This window comes from Saccostrea cucullata, unplaced genomic scaffold (assembly GCF_032062105.1).
Source record: "Saccostrea cucullata isolate Sc308-1 unplaced genomic scaffold, CSIRO_AGI_Scuc_v1 ctg334, whole genome shotgun sequence".
Classification (NCBI taxonomy): Eukaryota; Metazoa; Mollusca; class Bivalvia; order Ostreida; family Ostreidae; genus Saccostrea; species Saccostrea cuccullata.
In genome coordinates this window covers 179,172-204,659 of record NW_026923666.1, presented here as the reverse complement: position 1 = coordinate 204,659, position 25,488 = coordinate 179,172, and the positions used below count along the sequence as shown (strand labels likewise).

The window sequence follows — 25,488 nt, the reverse complement described above, 5'->3', positions numbered from 1 at the left end:
GCCTCTTTACCCAAATTATGTAAATCACTGCTCAGAGATCCATTCTGATAGTGATAATTTTCCACACACTGTTTTACTGTGCTAATCAAATGTTTATAAGTTAAAACTATTACCGGGGGTATTTCTTAATTAAAAAATCTAAATTACATACATGTAATGCAAAATGTAAATGCCTATTCTGCGCCTCAGAAAAGTCCATGATTTGATGCAAAAATAAGGAGTAAAAAAATAAATTAATAAATAAAAAAGAATATTACAAAAGACATTTTTAATAATTTAGGTTGAATGTTAATATTCTAAAGCACCTTCAGAATTTTATGGACATTGGATAGAATATGAATTGTAAAAGCAATTCTTTTTGGGCTGTCTTAAGTAAAGCAATAAAAGCCAGGTTATTTATTATTGCAGTGACTTCTGCATCAACAACAGAGTCCTCCACAACAGAACAAGTAACACCAGTTTTAACAACCGGTGTGGAAAATACCACAGAATCAACATCTTCTACAGTTACTTATACCACGACAACTTCTGAAGCAACGACGACATCGGAGACCTCTGTTGTGACGTCAACAACGACAGGGCCTCCTGGGGAATGGAGTACGTCGTCCATACAGGAAATAAGTGGTCTACAGGTAAAAATATGTTATTGTATATTCCTTCTATTGCTATAGTAAGAGGAAAGAGCTCCTAGGTTTGTCTAGATGAAGTCAAGTTTTTATTTTTTGGAAAAGTTTACGCTTAAACAAAGATTAAAGTTCGTTCTTAATCTCTAAAAATCACAATTCATTGAATGTTGTTATATATTTTGTATATTTTTATTCAGATAAACTATCCTACCTACTCCATTTATGGGGAATTGACGACCTTTAACATATCAATCAGCAGCGGCAACAATCATACAACTATAGCAGTGATAGAAAACCAAACTACGGTCGTCTGTTCTCAAGACTCGGACTTACTAGTGTTTGAGTGGACGTATAACTTCACGCAAACTGGCGCTATCAACTTGGAGATTATTATTGTAAACGATGTTTCACAGGTGTCACAGATGCTTGTTTTGTACAAGTATTATGCCATAAATGGAATATCCACCAACAATATTAGTAGAACATTCAACACGTCAGAAAATATAACAATGAATTTTGAGTTGGATTCCAATGCTCAAAAACCTCAGGGATTGGTGAATTTCAGTGTGACGTGGGGAGACACATGGAGGTCCGAAGGGGTGTTCGAATTTGACAATGAGATTCTTTTGAATGAAATATCTGCACCGTTGCTGTTAAGTAAGTTAAGTCATTCGTACACAATTCAAGGAAACTACACGGTCATAATCACTCTAATTTCGCCTGTACATTCACAAAATATTTCATATGTTGTTTATGTATGGGATAAATTAAGTGTCTTTCTTCACTCCAACAGTGCGGCAAAAGTAAACGAAATTATGTGGTTTCAATTCAGTAATCCACCGAATTCAAATTTTCGATATTTTGTGACGTACGGGGATGGAACGACGAGGGAAAATTCAGATTCGGACTTGTATAGATCATATGATGTGTCGCCTTGGACAAAAACTTACTCCAAATCTGAACTCTATGTCGTCACTATGAATGCTTGGAATCCAATGTACACAACATTTGTGAATTATACAATCAACATCACAGGTAATTAGTATATTTATCTTTTTATGAACTACGTACATGTATATATTGCAATTGTATAAATCTACTTTAAAATACGTGCTACTGTTTTGTAATTTAAATAAATAGTAGAACTTACATCATTCCTCTTCTGGAAAAGTCCAATATATACAAACCTTTGTGAATTATACTAGCAAAATTACAGGTAATTAGTTTATTTATCTTTTTCATGTACTAAGTATATGTATATATTGCAATTGTATAAATCTACTTTAAAATACGTGCTACTGTTTTGTTATTTAAACAAATAGTAGTACTTACATCTTTACTCTTTTGGAAAAGTACATTTTTGCAATTAATGTTTTAGTACTCTTAATACTTATTTCATTTTCCTCTTAAGATTATACACCGGTGCGTCTTCGAGGAGGTAATGTTCACTTTGAGGGTTCAGTGGAAGTGTATTACTCAGGGAGCTGGGTTTCATTGTGTGACACCAACTGGAATAATACGATAGCGAACATGGTCTGTTTTATGGCTGGGTTCGCCAGGTAGGCAGATAAAGAATAGAGTCATTTTTTATTTAAAGAATATGATTATTTTTTTTAAATGTATGTAATGAAAAGACATTTAACGCAAATGAATAAATAAATAAACAGTTACGTTAATAAAATTGTACGAAGGAGCAAGTTTAATTTTTATTACAATTTAATCAAAATATTTTGTATATAGTTGTTTTAAATTCAATTGAACTTTATGCTCAAGTGGCTTTACTGACCATATTTGTCCGGCGTCCGTCTGTTGTCCTCTGTATGAGAACGCTTAACACTTTGTAAAAAAAATTCTTCTCAAGAACCACTGGTATAATTTATTTTAAACCTGACACAAATCATCCTTTATTAAAGAGGGAATTCTAAATTAAGGGAAGGGCCAAACCCCCTTTCATGGGAATGGAAAGGTGAGAAAGAAAATACCAAAATAGGGTGCAACCTCTCAAAAATCCCTGGACAAGAATTGGAGAGACTTATGTGAAATCTTTCTGGTGTTGTGTAGATATTAAATTGTTCAGTTTTGATCCAAGGGTAAAGCATTGTTAAAATTTTTGTTATAGATAGGGGAAAAAATCTATTTAAATCTTCTTCTCTAGAACCAGTAAACTAAGAAAGCCAAACTTATATGAAAGAGTTGAATCATAATGAATGTTCAAACTATTAAGATCATGACTCCTGAAATAAGAAGGAACCACAAAAAATCCTAGAGAATAAAACACTGAAAAATCTTTAAAATTTTCTCATAAACACTAGACTAAAGAAAATATATAGTCTTGATAAGGAAGGTAAATTCTAACTTGTTGTCACAGTGTGGCATGACTGGGCCGTAAGGGCATAATATGCAGCCCTTCACCGGCAATAGTACGTCTCCATATCAGTGAAATATAGAGGTATATTAATCAATCAATCATAAACACTAGACAGTGACTAAAGAGGATGTAGAGTCTTGTTCAGGAAGGTAGATTCTAAATTGTTTAAATCATGACTCTGGGGGTAATACAAGTATGGGGGTAAATATAGGGTATATTAATTAAAAGATATAGGAAAAAGTATCTAAAAACTTCGCAAGGGTCACTGGACTTAAATAGATGAAACTTATATGAAAGCTTATAGATATAAAGCATATCAAAGCTAGAATGTTTTAGTAATGGATCCTAGGGGTAGGATGGGTCCACACGAAGGATCACACTTTTACTCTGAAAGACACAAGACAAGGTTTTAAAATTCTTTTCAAGAATCATTAGATCAGAAAAGATGAAACTCATATAAAAAGGTAGTGTAAATTATGTATGTTTAGTAATCGTCTAGGAGGCAAGGTGGTCTGTTTTAGTGTAGCAAAGTTTTGCACAGAACTAGTGTCTTATAAAATTTATTTTATGAAAAAAAAATCACTTCTTTAGAAACACAATAGATTCATTAATTTGCAAACATTGCCATCGTGTGAAAATGTATTATTTTTTCAAATTACGAACGAATTTTAGGTCAACGTTTTGAAATATTAATCAAAATTGAAGTTTACGTATACATTGCAAGGAAATGACGTTTTTTTTTTGGCCTCCAAAATTGCAAAATTATGTTAATCATATGATTATTAAAGCTTTGCCTTCTTATGAGGATCCATGGACCATAAACACACCCTTTTACCGGCAACTGTGACAGCCGAGGTAACTGGGACAACAGACGGCAAAGTTGTTTATCGTTATGACAGAGACCTAATTGATATCGTATTTTGACTATTCATTCTTTCGTTTGGTGGGGTCCCGTTTTGATCTTACCTTAAACTATTTCTCTTTTAAATATATAGCTATGATTTTTAGCCGGGCTCATTGCTCGTAGAGCAATGCCCGGCTAACGGTGAGCAACATGAAATGCTGCTTCTTCACCGCCAAACTGTTTACGAGTTAAAGTTAGTTGCAGCCGCTGTTGAGAAAACAAAATCCATTCAAACACCTTATAAAATTATTTTTATCAAAATATTAAATTGTTTAATATTTTTCCTGGCTCCTTTGACTAATATTTTACAAAGCAATTCAAAATGTGCGAAAGGTTTTCATCAGGTATCCCTGTCTGCGTCATATTCTACAAATAAAGGTTGTACCATCAGGCTAACACAAATGCACGGAACATCATTAATGACTTGCAAACATCAGTGCATAGTCGTTTGACCTTAATTAATCTTGCTGCATCGGTGTTTATTTACTTCTGTTTGTATATAAAACATCGAAACGATACATGTGATAAATATTTTACGCTGTTAATTTCTAGCTATATTTTGTTTATTTTTTTAAAAAACTTTTTAATACCTTACATGCCATTGAAATATTTTTGTGTGTAACATATCCTCTAAACGTCTGAACCTGATTTTAAACTGTCACCACGGTCTTTGTTCATTACCCTGTAAATGAGCCCGGCTTTCAGTACTTCTTAGTACTTTGATTTGTTATTGAAACAAAATAAGAATAGAATAAAGTTAAATTTCAATCGTTGTTCAAGAAAAACCGGTCAAGCTGAGCTAATATTATGAAAACTTCTATTCCACGATCACATTTCTTATTGTAAATGATATATTTAGGCTCTCTATATCATAGGGTGTGCTTAAGAGAAATAAATCGTAATAACTATTTTATTCATTTTTGTAAACAAAAAAGGACATCAGCCATAGCATACTACGGATCTCAGTTTGGTGTTGGTGAGATGTCACGCATGAGTGCGGTTTGTGAGGGGTTGGAGTGGGATATCATAGACTGTGTCCATAGTCTTGAACTCAGTTCCTGTCATGTAGCTGGCGTCAGATGTTCAACAGAAGGTAAGGAAAAATAAGGAATTCAGAGTTTAAGGTCTATCAATTCTAGTGTTTATCTTCTTCATCATGTGTAATTCACTAAAAAAATATTCTATATACACACTTACATCGAAGAATGGGGATTGTGTGTGTGTACAATTAACTACATGTCGTTCATACTATAGAACCTGTCGCGTATTTCCTTTCCACTGTTGGCAGATTTGTTTATGGTTTTTTCTTGGGTTTGTTTTTTTAAGTTGTGCATGTTGTATATAAACTTTGTATTTCACATTTTAGGTGTCTTCTTGTTCAAGCTATCATATGATCAAGATGCTACCATTTCATTACTGAGCAGAGACCACACTGTCATTAACTTCGATTATGTATCTGAATCCCCGTCCTTTGAAGCGTTCATTAACAACAGTACCATGCTCAATACACAGTCTGTCCTATTCGATACGGAAAACAAAACAATTCAGTTCAATTTGACTTCGCAAATGCTCTCAGTCGCTGGATTTGGAACTCATATTATGCAGTTCAGATTGTCAAACGAAAATTATAGTAAAGAGGTTGAAGTTGAAGTGAATCATGAAGAAGATATTACACAATATGAGGTAAAATGTAAAGATGATAAAGCTATACAAATATAGTTAAATAAATATTTATATGGAGGCTGATTCCTTGAACATTAATCCTCTATGAGCAATGATTATTCTGTGTATGCAATCATACTATTTGTCCATATGACTGAAAAACATACCTTTTATAAAATTTTGTATTTACAGATTCAATACAACAGTTTTATAGAATTGGGAAAACCTGCTATCTTCAACGTATCTGTGGCAAGTGGATCTAATTTACAGTTTACATGGGTTCATGGTAACACTGTGAAAACTTGTAATTACACAGGAAACAATCTGAAGTTCTTCCAGTTTAACTACACGTTTACAGATTTCGGAATAAGAAATGTCACCACATCGGTCTCGAACGAACTTGCAATAGCAACAAAGAGTTTTACTGTTGTTGTTTTCCACAAGATAAATGGAATTACTATAAATACTAGAAAATCAACGTATCAAACGCTTGAAGATGTGGATATATCTTTAACAGTTGCCGAGTCTGCACTTCAGCCCCAGGGTCAGGTCAATGCCAGCATTGATTTCGGAAATGGCAACATTACAAACTGCATTCTGTCTGCAAACGATACATATCTTACCCCTATTTTAAGCTTCACCCATCAGTTTGACATCCAGGGAAATTATTCTGTGCGGCTTGTTCTCAGGTCTTTGGGGGACACAGTATTTCAGACATACTTTGTCCAGGTCTGGGACGAACTTGCCGTTAATCTATCGTCTGTTACTCAGTCGAAGGTTGACACTGATATTGAGTTTACCTTTGGATCCACTCCGCGGTCAAATTTTATGTACTACATTTCATTTGGAGACGGAACCAGTATTCAAAACCAAGAAAGTGATCTCTATCGAGAGTATGATTTACAAAGCTGGAATAAATCTTACAGAAACCCAGGGATATATAACGTGTCCATGACGGCATGGAACCCGGTTTATACCAGTTACTTCTCTTATTTGATCAAAGTTACACAAGGTCAGTTATCTTCCTCGTACAGTTCAGAAGAATTTTAGTAAAAATTCAATATATAATGAAAAAATTTTAGTCAACAGATTTCAGAGAAAGAGGTTAAATGAATTTTTCAAAAAAAAATACATTTTTTTTTCTTATTACAGATCAGATTCTGAATTTTACACTGGATGCAGATAAAGGAGAGGTCATTGAATACATATATGGGGAATCAAAAGAGGTTTTGGTGTATTTTGAAACAATCAACAACACTGTGATTGACGTAGAATTTGAATTACTGATAGGAGAGATAGAAATTAATCCGGACTTGATCTTTATCAACCAGACTAGCGAGAAAGAAAAGCATATCAACCTCCCACTTTCGCTTTTATTGCAAGATGTACAATTTGGAAACCACTCCATGAATATGACACTCTATGCGCAAAATAGAACTGAGTTTCGAACTCTTGCTGTGCTTTTATATTATGAGGAGAAAATAACAGGTCTACAAGTAAGTTTTTTAATTCTTCTAAATTTCAATTTATGTAACGAAATTGTGATCATATTGTTTAATCTTTAATATTGTTACTTTTAGGTTTCTTTTGAAGAGAATGTCGAAGTTGGAGTTTTGACTGTTTTTAATGCATCCATAACTAGCGGATCTAATTTGGTAGTGGAGTGGATGCATGAGAATGTTTCAAGAACTTTCGTTTACTCAAATAACAAAACGAGATCTTTTAGTTATAACTATACTTTTCTACACACAGGAGACATCAATGTAACTGTTCTTGTGACGAACTTGGTCTCCAGCCAGACTTTCTCTCTATTGTTGCACAGTTATTACAGAATCAATGGTATTTATCTTAAAGTTGGGGAAACTTACCAAACAACAGAACTCGCTGAAATTGCAGTAATTGTAAATGATTCGGCTTCTCAACCTCAAGGGGAGGTCAGCTTGATTTTAGATTACGGAGATAAAACAAATGTGAGTGTCAGTTTATCAACTGATTCCTTCAACTTAAAATCTGAATTCAACACGACACATCATTATGACATTCAAGGAAATTATAACGTTACCGCCTATATGGTTTCACCGATTGGATCAGAAACTCTTATGTCCATCGTGTATGTGTGGGATAAGCTAGCCGTGAATTTGTCCTCGGAGGTAGAAAAGAAAGTTTATGAAAATATCACTTTTGAATTTGGCAACAATCCAAACTCGAACTTTTTGTATAAAGTATCTTACGGAGATGGAGAGATACGACAAAACAATGACAGCGACCTCTATCGGTCATATGACTTCCAGAGCTGGAATAAATCATACGAATATCCTGCTTTGTATAACGTTACCCTATATGCATGGAATCCTTTATATTCAAGTTTCCACTCCTATTTAATTTACGTGTCTCAAGGTAGTATATCATTTCAAAGATAAGAAATTGTTCATTCTTATTTTTGTCTAATTTCAACGTCTATGTTCATCAATCAAAAATAATTTAAGTGCATTAAAATATTATAATGATCTTGAGTTTGAAAACAATTTCTGCATCAGACGATTTTTTAAAACTCGAAAACCCAAGATATTTAGAAGAACATCGCTGCTTTTATAACTGTTTTATATTGATAGACATTTATGTCTTTCAGACCAGATTACCAACTTCACAGTAGATGGAAATTCGTTTTTACCAATAAAATTGATTTCTAAATCTTCTATCGACGTCCGCCTCAATTTCGCTACTTTGAACAATACCTACGTACCTGACCTACTTTTTAAAGCCTCCATCAACAATATTACTATTGACACAAATTCGGCAATCATAAACCAGGTAGATGACAATGTGATTTTTACCATGACCACCTTCTTGATGGACAACTTCACGTACGGTGTATACGAAATCATTTTCTCACTACTAGCACAGAACGAAACGGAGGAGCATATTCTCAACATGACTCTTATTTATGAACAGGCAATAGAGGATATTTTGGTAAGTTCTGTTCATATATTAAAATATTGTATCATTTAAATTCTAAGCTCCATGGATTCAACGCTCTTTTTCAAATTGATTGTTTTCTTTCAAGGTTGAATATGATCTGTATACAGAGGTCGGTCACCCATTAGAGATCAATGCAACAATGATCAATGGCTCAAACATGAATACGGAGTGGTTCCTTGGCCCAAAAGACAAACAGCATTTTCTACATCCATGCAACGATACACAGTCGTTTATATTTAATCACACATTTGGCGAAACAGGAGAAATTAATGTGACTGTGATAGGGAAGAACCTTGTGTCACAAATACGCAGAAGTTTTACGATATTTTACTACTATGCTATCAACGGTTTCTTATTGTTACCAAATGACACTGTTCAAACAATCGAAAACGCAACAATTGTAATACAAGTTGAGAATTCTGCAAATCAACCCCAAGGTGTTGTTGACATAGATGTTCACTTTGGAGATGGTGACTCAACAAATATTTCTTTGGATGCAAATGATCCAAAGCTAGCAATCGGTGTTCCTCTAACTCATCACTATGTATATCAAGGATACTACAAAATCACAGCCATACTATCTTCAGAAATCAACAGTATAAATTTAACTAAGGTCATTGGCATATGGGACAAACTAGATGTGAAACTGGCACAAGTGCCTCCTACTCGGGTAGACCATGATGCTGAATTCGAATTTATTTCCACACCTAATTCGAATTTTCTTTACAACGTAACTTTTGATGATGGAACATTCATTACAAACAAGGAAAGTGATTTGTATTATCATTATAATTTTAGCTCATGGAACAAATCATATTCACAACCAAAGAAATATTACACTGTAACAGTTAAGGCATGGAACCCACGTCATACTTCTGAAAACTCGATCTTAGTTTTAATTGAGTATCCTTTGCATGAGGGTAAGATAGGCATTTCCCCCTCCACTGAGATGATCCCAAGGCCAGACGGACGACAGAATATTACGATGAATCTGTTAGAAAACCTTCCCGATCCATCCAACGTAGTGTGCACATTCGACAACGATGAAGATCCTCCTACAGTTAATGTACCAATACCTCAATTTGGATTTAACCATCCAATAAAGCGAAATTATACATTTAAAACAGATGGTGACAAGAATGTAACTTTTACTTGTCATAATTCTGTGAGCAGTTATCAGGGATTTTCTTTAATCAAAGTGCGTTCCTTTACAGCACAAGACTTTAATTATACGTTTATGAACCCAGTCAACATGAATATGTCTCTTGTACCTACAAGTCCATCAGATGGAATCCATTTCCCATTTAAACCAAAGCATGACCCTGTTGATGTTACTTTTAACCTGACTTTATTTGAATGTTCAAGGTTACCCCCAAACATAGAAACTGTTTGGGAATTTGGAGATGGATCTACTGAAGAGAAAATTAACCAGACAGAATTTGAATACATTCACAAATTTACAAAGCGTGGAAACTATACAATGACTTTCAAAATTCTCGATCACAACTATAACACAGAGTCTACTCGAGTGTTCAACATCACTCTCGGAACGATGATTCTTTTCTGTGACAAGCCCAGTATTGACCTGAGAAAAGAGAACTTTACTTTAACTGCTACGAAAATGTTTGGGAATGTAAGCTACACTTTTCAAGTGGACATCTTGGAAAATAGTCCAAATGTATCCCATCTGCAGGAAATTGTAAGCATTTACGAGTCTGACAATGGATATAGTACAACAAATGTGAGTCTTCAGTTCTTTGAATACGGGTTCTATCTACCAAAAGTTACTGGAAATAATGGGACAATAACAGAGGTAGTGTATCTTGATAATCCAATCATCGCTGATTACAATATTTCGGGGGAAATAGACCTTGTTCTGGACCCCAGTTCCTGGAAAGTAGTACTGCCACCTGGTGAAGTCAAGTTTTTAGTTGAAATTGTCAATAAATCAGAACATCCTCCGTTTGGATTACCAAAGAGACCTTTCACACACTGTAGTCTTCGAACAGGGGACTTGGTAGATAAAGCTATCTACAGTCAAGTATTCAACATCACATCAGTCAGTCCTATGCAGTATAATTATACATACATTTCCCTTGGAAATTTAACAGTTTCTATAACTTGCTCAAATAATATATCAGAAGTCACAATTGTCAAGCCGATTTATGTTGGCAATGATTGTTATTCTAAAGTTGGACTTTTTGACCGAAAGAACTCAATGCCAAATGAATCTCTAACTGTTTCAACAGCAACTGATGTATATATTTATAGTAGAATGGATGTTCACTGCATTGAAAATAATACAAAATATAACTGGACCATTCGGGAAACAGACGAGTTTGGTTCTGACAAAGAGATCGTTCTTTACGATAATCCTTTGGGCAAAAACACGGCCACATTTCTCATCACGAAGGGATCATTCGAGGCAGGGCTTTACAAAATAGAATTAAATGTGACACTTGCGACTACATACTTTCACGAACACACATACATGACATTCAAGGACCCTCCTCCATTTGCATACATTGTTGGAGGAAATACCAAAACCATTACTAGTACGACATCAGCTTATGAATTTGACGCCTCTTTGTCTCACAACGGAAAGGGTGGGACGGAAAACATCGACTTTAGTTGGAATTGTAAAACGTGAGATAATAATTATGAATTTGTAGCAATAACAATATCTTCTTTTGATGTTATCTGATTTGAAAGATTGAGTTTACTATTTTGATCAGAATGATAAACTATATACAACTTTTTTCAATTTTTGGTTCGACGAAATAGGCCTAGATGGATAAATTGTCCATACAGTGTACCTTTCTAATACAATACTTTTCCATGTAAAATGTGTAAAGCAATACAAGATATATATAATTACGAGGTGTAAAAGAAAATCATTGGTTTAAAAACTGAAGCGAAAAATGAGCCGATTTCTTGTCAGTATTATCAATTAGATTGTTAAAACAATGTAATTAAATATATTTACATCTGCATTGTTTTATTATAAAAAATATCGCGTATTAAGCTTCAGACAATTTCTGTATTTGAAAGCCATTTTTCCCTATCAAAATAAGTACGTCACATGTTTATAAATAAATACTAGTAGTTCATCGTATTTCTTTTATTCTTTGTAAAATTATCATACATATAATGACTATTAAACTGTTTTCAATTTAAGGTTAACACAGGATCCTTTCGAATTATTTGATGATGGAGTGATTAATTTGAATCCTGGCCAAGGTGGCAATAACTGTCAAAATTCTGTAGCTAAAACTGACAAGTATATATATGAGATAAGTGGTTTAACGGCTGGAAGATACGAAGCCATCGTCACTGTTAGCATCAGAAACAGTCCAGGATCTACTGACAGCTATACACAAGTTTTAGTGGTGGACTCTGGAGACTTACCAATCCTGTCACTGAGGTTTGACATTTACACGTGATTAGATAATTGAGTATCCACTGTTTTTTTTATTTTGAAAAAGAACATTATTTTGGATTGAAATGCTAAATGAAACTGAAGATGAAGCTTCATATATATGATAATGCTTCGCAAGATATTTTTTAAACAAAAAATACATGTGCAAATCAAATTTACTTGCGTTAAAAACAATCAATTTTACATTGGGCTTGCGGCAGGAGTGACCGGGTAAAAGGGGACGCTTTCTGCTCTTAGGCACCTCAGCCCAACTATGGCTTTTCTGAGGGTCCGGGTTAATGACTGTACACAGATTGTATTGTTGATTTTTTAGATCGATTGCTGATCGTTCTGTTCATCCTTTTCATTCTACACATGATTATTCATTTCATCTAACAAATGTGTTATTAAAAAACGAAAATTAAAAATTGTAAATACGTATGCCATGACAGAAAAATGCACAAAAATTACAAAACATAAATTCCAGATTTTTTTTTTCATTAAAAATTGTTTTAGAAGAAGTGTACAAATCCATATATAGACATAAAAGTATTGCACACGGGTCCTTTATTTCGTGGAACTCTTCAACTCCAGGGAAGAACCCAAAAAAGTTCAAACTACATTGCGTATGACCTTAATATAGTTCTGTGCACTGTTTCATTTTACCGTTCACAGCTGCTCAAGAAACTGTCTCTCAAAAGTTGGTGTTGCGGCTTCCTACGCTTTAAGAGGTCAGTGTTCTAACTGTGAAGGCTCGGGATCTAGAAAACTGCTGTCAGAATGGAAGTTGTGGTCTGAGGAAGGGAATGAATATAAAGAAGTCGCTAACTTTACAGAAATGACAGAAACAACAGGTTTATAAAAAGAGATGATTATTTTTCTAGACTTATCATACTTACCTTTATAATGGTATTGATATATGTCTGCTTGACAGGAGAAAGTTTGTAATCAAACTTGATGAAAAGGTTTACCGTCTTGTAATTTCATTGTATTACGTACAGAAGCAATATGTAGGCAAGTACAATTTAGTGTTTCTTTTATCGTCATAAGGAATCACACGTGAAGGAATAACCATTGAAGCTCATCAGTTGGAAATGGGCAAAAAGTATCTCATAGCCATGAAGGGGTCATTTAACGACAGTGGACCAAACTATGTGTACAAAACGTTTCGAACCAACTTCCCTCCATACAATGGTGAATGCCAAGTCAACACGACTACAGGTATATTTATAATTGTTTAAACAATAAAATGCTTTCTTTGTTTGTTATTACTGGAATGAACGGAAGCAGCTGTTGCAGAAAAAATACATAACCCGCGTAAGCGGGTTATGTAAATTTTTTCTGCAATAGCTGCGACCGTTCATTCCAGTAACAAACAAAGTAAGACATTTTATTGTTTATATTTATATCTGTTTAAATTATCATTTTAAGTAGGATTAAAAATATTAATTATTGTGTTATTGATGCAAACGTCTTTGTACGTTTCATTGATGGAACGGCCACTGATCAAGAAATCTGTACAGGTGATATGCCTAATGTAGTTCATGCAGTGATGAACGCAATGGGTTTTCTTAAGAAATAAAGAAGAAAATATTCAGTGGATGTAAATATTTACTGATAAAGTTCATCCATTTATTATACGTGAGAGTATTTACCTTCTCTGTATTCGATTATTTTACCACTGTGACAGTGCTTTTAAATAGACTGTTAATCATTTATCTTGAAGAATACATTATTTTTCTTATATGCTTGCTATCTGCAGTTGGTTTTCATCTTGTACCTAGTAGATCTATTAATGAATATGTGGTTGTTTAAGATACCATCAACCGACTGAGTGTAGACTGCAATGGCTGGCTGGATGAGGGTTTACATGAATCACGAAATGTTGTCAGAGATCAAAACAACAATGTCGTGCTGCTTTACCAATACGAAACAGAAATGACCAAGAACACGTCCTTTGGAATACAAACAATTACAAGCATTCTGTACAGAGGCGGTACGTTGCGGCGAATATAATTATTGAGTTTCAGTAACTTGTTTTTTCATTGAACTCTTTGTTATAAATTACTTCAAATTTATTACCTTACTTTATTATTAAATAGGTGAAAGCACAATAACAAGCGTACCTGTCCAAGCCGGAGATAATTTTACTGACTACAATGTGACGATCCGTGTTAAAATTATAGATGAGTTTGGAGACTTTTCCCTATATGAAACAATTATACCTGTAGGTACTCTAACCTTATTTTAACCTCATGATACAATTTTGGGTCTTTTAAATACTGTAGATTCCTAATTATACGCGAGGAATTAATAATCGCGTAATTTCGCGGGAAGCAACACTCGCGAAATAAAATTACTCGCTTTCATTTTTATGGTGCTAAAATCCATGTAAATTCTATTGATCAAGCGTTCATTCGCGAATTATTATTCTCGCGATTTGACGTTAGAGAGCCGTCTCGCGATAATAAGTACTCGCGATAAATACGGAATCTACAGTACTTACATTTAGTAAATTGCCACTCAAAGCACTCAAACCTTTCTAATTTTGTTAGATAATTCCACCAGCAAAACCAGATTCTACAGAAGTTTTCTTTGAGGGTGTGTTGACTTCATTTGCCCAAGCTAAAGCTGGCGGTAACGATATGTCTGCAGTAGGGGTTCTAGGAGCTGCTGCCTCACTTTTTGACAATGTCACCAATGTAAGTTTGATTGTCTAACGATTAATATCCTGTTCCAAGTTATAAGGATATGTTGTGATACTTTGTTTTGTAGAATTCATACTTCAGCAATCAAATGGTGTTTCTTGGAGGTGTCAAGTCACCTTTATCGTTACGTAAATTACAAAATAATGTACATATAGATTGAAAATATAAATACTATAACCGTGATTAAGCCAATTGGCTGATGAGCAGGCAATGATGTTATATTTTTAAAACATTACCAAACGTAATAACTGTATATACAATGTACAATGTATAGTTTATTAAGCCCAAAACTACTTTGTGGTCACAATTAATATTTCCTAAGTTTAATATCCGATATACTTTATAGTCAAAAACGGTTCCTACAGAACAAGAAGTGTTGTCGAACACTCGGGTAGCAGACGAGGTCACCGTAAATCCTACTCCTGATCCTGTGGAGCAACTTTATATTCAGGTTAGCATAAAATTTACTATCTTTATACTTAGTATTCTACAGAGAACTTTTGTGGACTGTACACTGTAATTAATTGTGAAACCAGATAACATTTAATTTTCAACTTGCAAAGACGTTCCTTTTTATTTAAAAGAAACTGATCCCTTGACAACAGGGTAATCTTGTATTTATTTTCTTTAAATTTTGTGTAGAAAGGTCAGATAAGATAGACAAACATAATCTATTTTGTTCTTATTTCATAGAAATTAAGAGAAATTATCAACATTCTAAAGTCAGGAATTAGTCTTGATTGTTCCGACAACCCAAAAAGATTTAGCATCAACGACATTCAACACATTTTTGGAACTCTTGACTCTCTAACTCGATTGAAACAGTACATACCTTTGGATGTCTTGGTAAGGTTGTCAAATGTTTAGCAAACAATTTTTGCTTTCACAACTGCTAATGCAACTATTATTGGAATAGATTGATATTATAGCATCCATCTCATCATTATATTGTCTTACTTTGAAAAATCAATAGGAGGACTTAACCGGATTCATCTACAATATGACGTATTGTTTTGAAAGCGTCATCAGTAATGTGACAACCGAGTTGGATGAAGGCGTTTCTTTCCTCCCACTTGAGTATTATGACATTGTCAGAGACACAATTGATGGTGATAAATATTTTCTTATTATATTTTCTTCCATATATATACAATTATATCATTCTTTTTTTATTTTCTATAACATTCAGATAAATTAAAAAACTATGTAAATGTGTTGGCACTTATTTTGATATTATTTCCCTGATACGAGTATGTTCCCCTGTAAAATGTTCAAGATAAAAATGATGTTTGTATATACAAAATCAAATGCATCTTTGCTAATACCAACGTAAATCCTCTTTTATTTTTTTCCTTCTGGAGGATTGTCAGTACTTTAAAATATGGGATTACTTTTAATCAAACCAGGGTGTTAACAAGTGAATTATTCACTTATTGCAGAAAACAGGTAACACTCAAATTTACAACCCCGTCCTATTTCAATTTTTGTTACAACTGTAATTTAGGTATTGTTTATGTTTTAGTGGCCATACGAGTTTTGAACACAGTAATGGATAAAATGCTGCCGGCAAAGTTGATGAACTTGGATGTGGAACTTAATTTAGATGACATTGAAGAAGAGATGGAATTAAAATCCGAGTTTGAGAATAAAATGAACGCCCATTTGGGTATATCTAACGTGACCAATTACAAAGAAAAGTCCAACCAGATTTTTCTTCTTCGACAACATGAGCGGGAGATACAACTGAATCAAACAAATATTGTACGTTTTTGTCTGATCTCACAAGTCATTTATTTTAAATTAGATTTATCATAGTGTCCTCAATTCTTCGTTGTTTATGGTTGAGCTAGACCAAAAATTTTGATTTTCAACGAACTGCATATTTATTTGTTTTAAATTAGGATGGATTTAACGTATTTCTGCATACATACATGTTATTTTCATATAGGAACAAATTTGAAGATGTTGCCAAACCACAAAATTTGCTCCCCATGACCATTAATACCAATGAAACCACGTTATCATCGCTGTTCATTATTCATAAATGTTCTTTCAGAGTATACCAGTGACCATTTTTGTTCGCCTTTTGTCATGGGGCTTGTTTATAGATAACGTTCCGGATTCGATTCTCAAACTTATCGTTCAACATAGTAAGGGACTGTGGTATATCTTTCAACCCATCCATATTTCCATGTTAGGAGTTGATTTAGACTGGGTGGTTTCTGAACTGATCGGATTTTAAAAAAAAAAAATGTTCATTATTTTTTTGCTCATTACTATATTGAATGAAACGCAATTTTTTTTAAGGTAAATTACATTATTTATAATAATATTTGTAGTAATTTTAATATATGCATTTAAATTAAGGATATGGTATAGAGATTTACCTATCATGACCAAAACAAAATCTTTTGCTCTGGTACATAATTTAATAATCCAAAAAAGGAGCAGATACATGTACATATGGTTGCGGAAATTATATCTCGAGTATCTTGCACATTCGTTGGTCAATATAGTTAAATAATTTAATTCTGGTTGTAACGCTGTATTTGATTGGATAAAAAATTTACTTCATATCGTATAAAATGGGTTGCCTACGTCACAATGACTTACGTCAAAAATGTATCAATCCGCCTGACGTTACATTCAAATTTTGTACAAGTTGAAGTCATTTTGTTAGAACAATCATCTTTTTTTCTTACATCAAATGAATGAAAATTAAATTATAAGGAATGAATTTAATAGCTACCCATTTTATACGGTATAAACTGGGTTGGAACAGTTTACGCTTTTTTATAAACCGCTTCGCGGTTTATAAAGCGTAAACTACCTATCATGCAGTCCCAATTTAAATAAATCGTAAAACAAATTTATCAATTAAAACAATGTGCAACTCATGATTACACTGAAGAACTCATGAACTTTCATATTTTCATGGGGAGTATATTTTTGATTTGCCTGCGCTTTACAATATTTCTTTTATATTCTGCAGACTGCTAGAGTTCTCGCCAATCAGCAGAATGTTATTGAAACAATCCAAGGACTGAAGTTGAAAACCTTGGCGTTAGGAGAGAAATCACTAGTGTCAACATCTGTGCTTGATATAGTCACACAGAAAATAGCGCCCGATGACATGGATGAAACCTATATGAAAAAGTTTGAAACCAACAAAACAGAACTAACAATAAAGGTTTAATATTATACTTTGACATTATATTTGTACAAAATTTGGTAAAATAAAACTTCCAAAGATATATTCATTTTTAAATCAAATTTCTTGTCAAGTTTCCTACAATTCCATTTGTTAACAGGTTATTGTTTATAAACGAAATCCCTATAATTTTGTGGAGAACGCCTCATCCCTGACCACTGGTGTGTCCTCTATTGACCTTGGCCCGGGATCTACTGTAGACTCGGTCATAAAGAATCCACCCGTTCCAGCACCTGTGGAATATGAACCAAAAATCCAGACGACATTCCCCGAGGCAATGATCTATTATAAGTTTGAGGTGGAGAATGATGGCGATGCGGGTGTAGTTTTCTTCAAACCTGATAACTTCGATATAACAAAGAATCCTAATGACACTCTATACAGCTTCTATTTCAGTAGCGTTTACTTTCCAACATCTCAAGATTTAGAAATCGTGGTGTCGGCTACTAATTGGTCTGTTGAGGATGACGGTTTCAAGATATTTTTGGATGGTGGTGTCTGCAATAAAGGGATTTGTTATATGGGCATTAAGCTTGGAGAAGGTGAGATGGCAGAGACAAACACATTTCTAACGGAAGTTTTTACTAAAATTTCGAATAATAATAATGTTTTCTTTTAATAGTTACTCTATGTGTCATTTACAAATCCCTTATATTATGAAAAGAAACATTTGAATTATTACAAAAGCTGCAGCATGTTTATAGTTTAAGTATATTCCAAATAAATATTTCTCTAGTTGATATTACCGATGATACATCGGATTCTTCGACCTCGAGAAGGAGACGTCGAGACACCAGTCAATCTGTAACTACCCCTGGCTACAATGAGTCTGCACCTTTTACACCCACGAGTTCCAACTTCAGCATGGCAATAACAACCACAGGCTGTCGATCTTATGACAAGGCTACAGACTCCTGGACGTCTAACAACTGTCAGGTATCACCTTATATCATGTTTATGTGCTATTGTTTAAACAATTTTGGATAAAGACAAATTATCATTCTCAAACTTTGAACTTGACATAAAAATCAAACTTATTGTTTGTTTCTATGGATTCTAAGAACGATGCTGTAGATGTTTACCTAAACACTGTTTGTAAACATATTCTTTTATTAGGTTTTGAGAATTAGCACGAAAGAAAACACGGTTTGTCGTTGTACCGGAACGACATTTTCCTCCACATTTGTTGTACCCCTGAGCACTATAGATTTCACCAATGTGTGGGGAAAGTTCGATCCTTCCAACGCCGCCGTATATGGTACACTTATAGCCTTTCTCGTTGTCTACGCTCTAGCTGCTATCTATCTCAGAAGACAGGATAAGAAAGACGAAGAAAAGGTAACTGTCACGTTTGTTACATGTACAAGTATAAATGGTAACTTCATGAAAGAGAAGTATTTCTTAGACTTTTCAAAAAGTCTACCTTTTAAACAATATCATTTCTTTGAGGTTGCTTTAAGTACAGGTAAAAGCAAACAGGTTTTTTTTTCCTGACACTGTAGAGAATGAATGTAGGCAAAAGTTGTGTCCCATTTACAATTTACAGATGATATTTTGATTTTTCTAAAAAACAGTTTTTAATTTATTAAATGTGTTTTACATTTTAATTTTAGTGGGCTACTCATTTCCTGAAAGATACGGACGGTGCTGATACAAACTTCTACTTATTATCTGTTTACACTGGGATGCGAAAGGGAGCAGGAACTCTTTCTAATGTTAATTTTGTAATATCTGGTGATGAGGCTGATACCGGAATAAGATCACTTAGTGATGGTGTTCGAAAGGTATATTGCCATTATCATATTTTTATTTATTACTTTACTTCCCAAATATTTGTCTTCAGATATCTTTATTATACTTTTAATATCTTTTGTAAAAATATTATTTTAGGGTTTTGAAACTGCAAGTGTCAATAAATATGTAATGGGAAATTCTGAATCATTGGGAAATTTGACACATATTCGAATCTGGCATGATAACTCCGGACCGAAGGGACGTCGGAGTTGGTATCTAAATAGGATTGTTGTTGATGATTTACGTACACAGGAACGGTAGGAAGTCTCTATATTTCAATGTTTTAGATATGCATGTTTCAAAAAAAAATAGGCTGTATAAAACACAAGTGAACTGTTCTTTCGAATAACCATTATTTTGGTCTCTACAGATATATTTTCTTGTGTGACAAGTGGTTGGCTATTGATGAAGAGGATGGAATGATTGACAGAATACTTCCCGTGTCAAGCAAAGATGATATCACTTCGTTTAACACCCTCTTTTCTGAGCATACACAATCAAACATAACTGAACAACACTTGTGGTTATCCATGTTTATAAGACCAAAAAGAAGCGTTTTTACTCGAGTTCAACGGTTGTCATGCTTGCTCTCTCTACTTTTCCTGACAATGATTACTAATGCCATGTTCTTTAGATCTTCTGATGAAGACAAAGTCGAAGGAGTTTTGGAAGTCGGAGTTATTCGTATATCAGTAACAACCATTATTGTGTCCGTTATAGGAATATCCATCACAACACCACCAATCATGTTCATAACATTTGCATTTCGAAAGAGTCGTCCAGCCCCACGTAAACGTAAAAAGGCAAAGAAGGATCAACCCATCTCGACCATTTCATACAAGAAAAATACTGAAAACAGTTCAGTAATAGAGAAGGAAGCTCCTGAAGATATGGAAGACGAAATGCAGAAGAACACTGTAAATAAAGACGAAAACTTAAGCAACAACAGAGAAAATGTAGACTTGGAAGATTTACTTGACAACAGTTCTCTACCATTGCCACACTGGGTTCGAAGAATTGCTTGGTTTGTCGTTTTCCTTTCCGTCTTGACGTCAGCTTTCTTCCTTCTGTTGTACAGTATGGAATGGGGAATAGCCAAGTCAGAGGAATGGCTATCCTCCTTTTTATTATCCTTCTTGGAATCTCTTCTCTGCGTCGATCCTTTAAAAGTAACTATAGAATATGATATTCTGGGTTATTTTTACAATCTCTCATTCTTTCTTAATTTTTTTTGTATTTTTCCTATTGCAGGTTCTCTTGATATCGGCTGTCTTTGCTTTGATATTCAGGAAAATGGCGGATGAGTCCGTCCCACCTAAGGTTGAATTTGAAAAGCTTCAATCAGTGTCTAAAACGCAGTTTAAGACAAAGAGTCGTGAAGGTTTTAATGGTATGAATTTAAATTTTTAAAAATATGGTAATTTTAGCATTTGTAAAATACTAGTATTATTTTATAATTTATATCATAATTTATGTTGATTTGAGCAGCTCTAGTGAATAATATAGTGACGAGTCAGAAGCCTTTGTCTGAAGAACAAGTCGCAATTATGAGAAAGAAACGACAAGAGGAACGCACAGCAAGGAACGCTATGATAACATTACTGGTGTATGCCGTATATGTGTCCGCCATTTACAGCATCAGTTATATGGAGCGTGATCAAAGAGCTTACAGTTTCAAAGAGAGTTTGGATAATTTTATGTACAGTTCTTTCTCTAAGGTGAGTTGCTATCTTGAAAATGATATGGTTGTTGTTCATTTTATTTTGAATGTATTCAAACCTACCAGTGGCCAATATCCATATATTTTCATCAATATTAAATGCAAAACAACCAGATAGAACTAAAACAAAATTAGTCTCTTTATCATATTCTGCAATACTTCTATAAGTATAAAACAAAACATAATATAAGGAATCTGGGACCAAAATCTTTTCTACAAACATTGTTTATGAACTTAACAATCTCTTTGGGTTTTTTTTTAGATTTCGGAGACAGATTCATTCTTCAGCTGGTTAAAAGGTTCGCTTCTCCCAACATATTTTCCACAGAGAAATTACGCGAATCAGACAATATTTTTTGCAAGAGATTTACAGTACTTTGGCGACAATGTCAGTATACGAATAGGTCCTCCCAGGCTGAGGCAAGTCCGAATGGGACAAGGTAAAGACAATTCCATTTGGTCTTCTTTTTACCATGAATTTTCTATTATAAACTGGTTGTTTATGTTGAATTATTACTTGGTTTTATTTACGATGTAGATGACTGTGAATATTCCCGTCTTACCTGGCCCTACCCTTGTTATAGTCGGTATTCGATGACTGACGAAGATGACCACTCATACTGTTTAGGTTGGAGGCCTTATGAACAAAGCTGTCTTGATCCCAATGATAAAACAATGGAAGCTTGGAAATTCACTAGTGCGTTTGACATATGGGGGATTCCTAAGGCTGGTGAATATAACACATACAGTGGAGGCGGTTATGTCATAAGTTTAAAAGAGACAATAACTGAGGCAACCAATATTGTTAATGATTTACTCAACAAAACGTGGATCGACAGACGTACAAGGGCTGTATTTCTGGAGTTCGTTTTGTACAATCCGAACGTGAATCTGTTTGCCTACGTCATGTTTCTTACGGAGTTCACCGAACTTGGGCGTGCTTTTACTTGGTATGAATCAGAGGCATTTCGACCCGTGGCATCTGCTTCAGCTGTTGGTTCCTACGTCATAGCTTGTTATTCTATTTTCATAGCTTACGTCATCTACTCGTTTGTAAAATTTATAAGAGGAATTCGAAATTTGGGTTGTCCAGCTTACCTAAAGCATCCCTGGCATTACGTTGATATGATCATGGCCTTTCTTGGATTTGCTGCCATTGGTGTTTACATAGTACGCATCCAAGCTGCAACAAAAGCCATGGACCTTTATTATGATCAGCTTGTCACAGGATCAAAGTTTATTAATTTTGCTAACATTGTATTATGGGACAATACCTTCTCCATCATCTTTGCCATCTTGGTTTTTGTGTCCATCATTCAGTTCCTGCGGATCTTGGGATACAGCAAGAAAGTGACAGAAATCATTTCAGTTATTACAAACGTAGGAAAAGACCTCTACGGATTCTTGATCATGTTTTCAATCATGTTCTTTACGTTTGTCGGGACAGGATATCTGTTATTTGGGTCAACTGTCAAAGAGTACAAGAGCTTCTTCAGCGTAATTGGAAGCCTGACTAACACGTTCATTGGTGTCAACAGTCTCGATGCCTTGATAGAGTCAAACCCTGCAATAGCAAGAACTTTTTACTTTATGTACATTTTGTTAGTTATAATGACGTTATTTACTATATTTGCTGCAATTCTCAACAAAAGCATTTCTGAAGTCAAAGATGATAGCGAGAGTTCCCCAGATGTGGTTGGAGTAATGGATATCGTACTGAAATCCGCCAAATCAGCATTATCATTCGTACCAACTGTTGGCAAAACCGATTCTAAAGAAGATCATTCAGAAAGTTGGAGTAAGTATTTATGAGACATTTTCACAAGTCTTATTACTTTTCTTTTTTTACATGAGAATTTTGTTGTTTTCACATATTTTTATGAGCTTTTAAAATTAATTTTACAATTTTTTTGATCTGAAAACTTGATATAAGGTTTGCAGAAAGGATTCTAGAAAATTCTTTGTTTTTAATGTTACATTGTACTTTGCTCATAATGCAATTAAATACTATTTGCGGATTATTCTCAACACTTGTATATTATTTTGATTTTCTATTTTTTTTTTTCATTGATACAATATTTGTGAATCTATTATTATATTAACATAAAGAAAAGGACTTTATTATAGATGATTCAAAGGTTTTAATTAAGCCATTGATCATACTAAATAGCTTTTGAAACATTATCCATAACTTTTCCTCCATTAAGTTAAAGAAAATACTTGATATGTCAGAGAAAGAAATGAGTTTTAAAAAGTAACATGCTAAACATTATTATTGATTGCCTAATTTGCCTATAGTCCATCGTTCACTTGAACATTCTTGACACGGTGGTTACATGTTAAAATCTTGACAAGAAATACACTACTAGTATACTGACCAAGGTTTTGAGCACTGAAGATTTTTACGACTTTATATATATTGCAGAAGATTTTTTTAAATTAATTTTTCAACTACATTTTTTTTAATTTCTCATGTGTGTTTCTACTTTGAAATTTGTTACTGCATGTTAATTCATATTTGCTTCGAAAACAAAACCTCAAGGAAAAAATCTTCCAGTTTAATTGAAATATTTTTCCATATTTTATGTGCTGTCTTTTTCTTATAACAAAGTTATAACTTTGTTTACTTTTCCAATGTTTGCACACAGGTGATCTACAAGATGAATTACGTAAAGGGAATGTAAGCGCTTTAAATGTAATGAGACTAGTTAGAGAAACCTTTAGCGATGTTGAAGGCGTACAGACGAAGGTATATGAAACATCATTTCGTCAACAGTATCATGAAACATTTATCTTTAAGTTTTCAATTTGAAATATAATGTATACAATTATTACGAGGTAGTATTGGTCATAGAAAATCTTTTAAGCGAAAAAATTAATTATTATATAAATAAATAATTTTTAGAATATGAATACGAGTCGTCTGAGTTTTTGGCGAAATGATATCGTCTGGGCTTCACTAACACCTGTATACTATGTACCCAATTTTGTTTGTATTATGCATGCTACAGTAATTATTTCGGTTGTATGAGTGCGATGTCATATTGTAAATTTTGAATTCCTTGAATGGTTACGGAAACGTATATACATGTATTTATATATTTATACAATTTGACATCTTTAGTGTAACTGTATATACTTGTTTAGTAAAAGATTCATGTAGTATTGTTTTCTTAATATCTAACAACAATTCTTTACTTTTAGTGCTCTTTTATGTTTGTATCTAATGCGATTCATTCCAAAGCAAAAATTAAACATCATACTGCATACGAAATATTTTCTAAAATATAATCTTTCTAAAAAAAGAATTTTATGTAAAAAAAAAATGTTATCAATATTTTGAATCGCTAATACATATAAATCATTCTACTTTTCAGTCGGGCTAAAATGCATTTATTAACTGTGAAATTTGCATTCATATACATTCTATAAATTTCCAATAATAAAGGCAGTCTTCATACAGATGTACTTAGCCTTTACGTCATCCTTAATTTAACTCTTTCACTATCTTGTTTTTATTATACTAACTTCTTGTATGTTCTCCTTTTAAGCCAGTGGAGACGGTAAAGCCAATGACGGGAATCCAGGAGTTTCTTCTCAACGTCGACAAAGAAAACTCAGAACGAGGTTCCGCTAGCCCAAAACGAGACATCTGGAAAGACGATGTAGATGACGATGAAAGAAGAGTGCGATTTCAGTTTCTATAAGACCATGTCCAGCTTGTAATGTCTTACCTTGGTCACATATACTGTATTTTTCTATGCAAATTATTAATGGTATTCATGGGTTGTTTTTAATAAGCACATAACCTTTTTTTAACAATCGACGACAGTGAACTAGCTTTTCACTTACAAAAGTAGATGGTACTCTCAAAAAATGGATTTAAATATTAATTGTGCACTCTATAGTAGACATTACTCTTTTTTTTTTTAAGCATGCGAGATGATAATGTATACAAATGTTCTAGCACGTTATTCTGTTAAACAAAAGAGTTGTCATGGTTGAATTTTTGTGTCTGTTATCTAATTTATAAAATTATTATGCAATGTTTCTTGTATTGTCTATTAATTATTGATATGCCGATGTTGTATTGTTTTT

The 25,488-nt window shown here is 33.7% G+C and overlaps 1 protein-coding gene across 1 annotated transcript; it reads left to right on the top strand.

The window, feature by feature from the left end:
• Positions 1-408: 408 nt before the first annotated feature.
• Positions 409-25,440, top strand: LOC134264616 (uncharacterized; the record flags this gene model as incomplete). The annotated part of the gene is made up of 33 exons (XM_062746895.1): positions 409-632; positions 824-1,661; positions 2,038-2,185; positions 4,834-4,991; positions 5,265-5,581; positions 5,753-6,572; positions 6,713-7,056; positions 7,141-7,957; positions 8,190-8,530; positions 8,625-11,185; positions 11,718-11,963; positions 12,633-12,811; positions 13,008-13,178; positions 13,774-13,953; positions 14,060-14,184; positions 14,513-14,659; positions 15,012-15,116; positions 15,359-15,511; positions 15,639-15,774; positions 16,188-16,426; positions 17,658-17,855; positions 17,977-18,418; positions 18,613-18,812; positions 18,993-19,214; positions 19,490-19,660; positions 19,767-19,927; positions 20,041-20,839; positions 20,922-21,060; positions 21,159-21,388; positions 21,653-21,830; positions 21,929-23,188; positions 24,039-24,139; positions 24,942-25,440. Coding segments are annotated over 33 exons (12,506 nt in total), but the record flags the coding sequence as incomplete, so codon positions are not given.
• Positions 25,441-25,488: the final 48 nt, after the last annotated feature.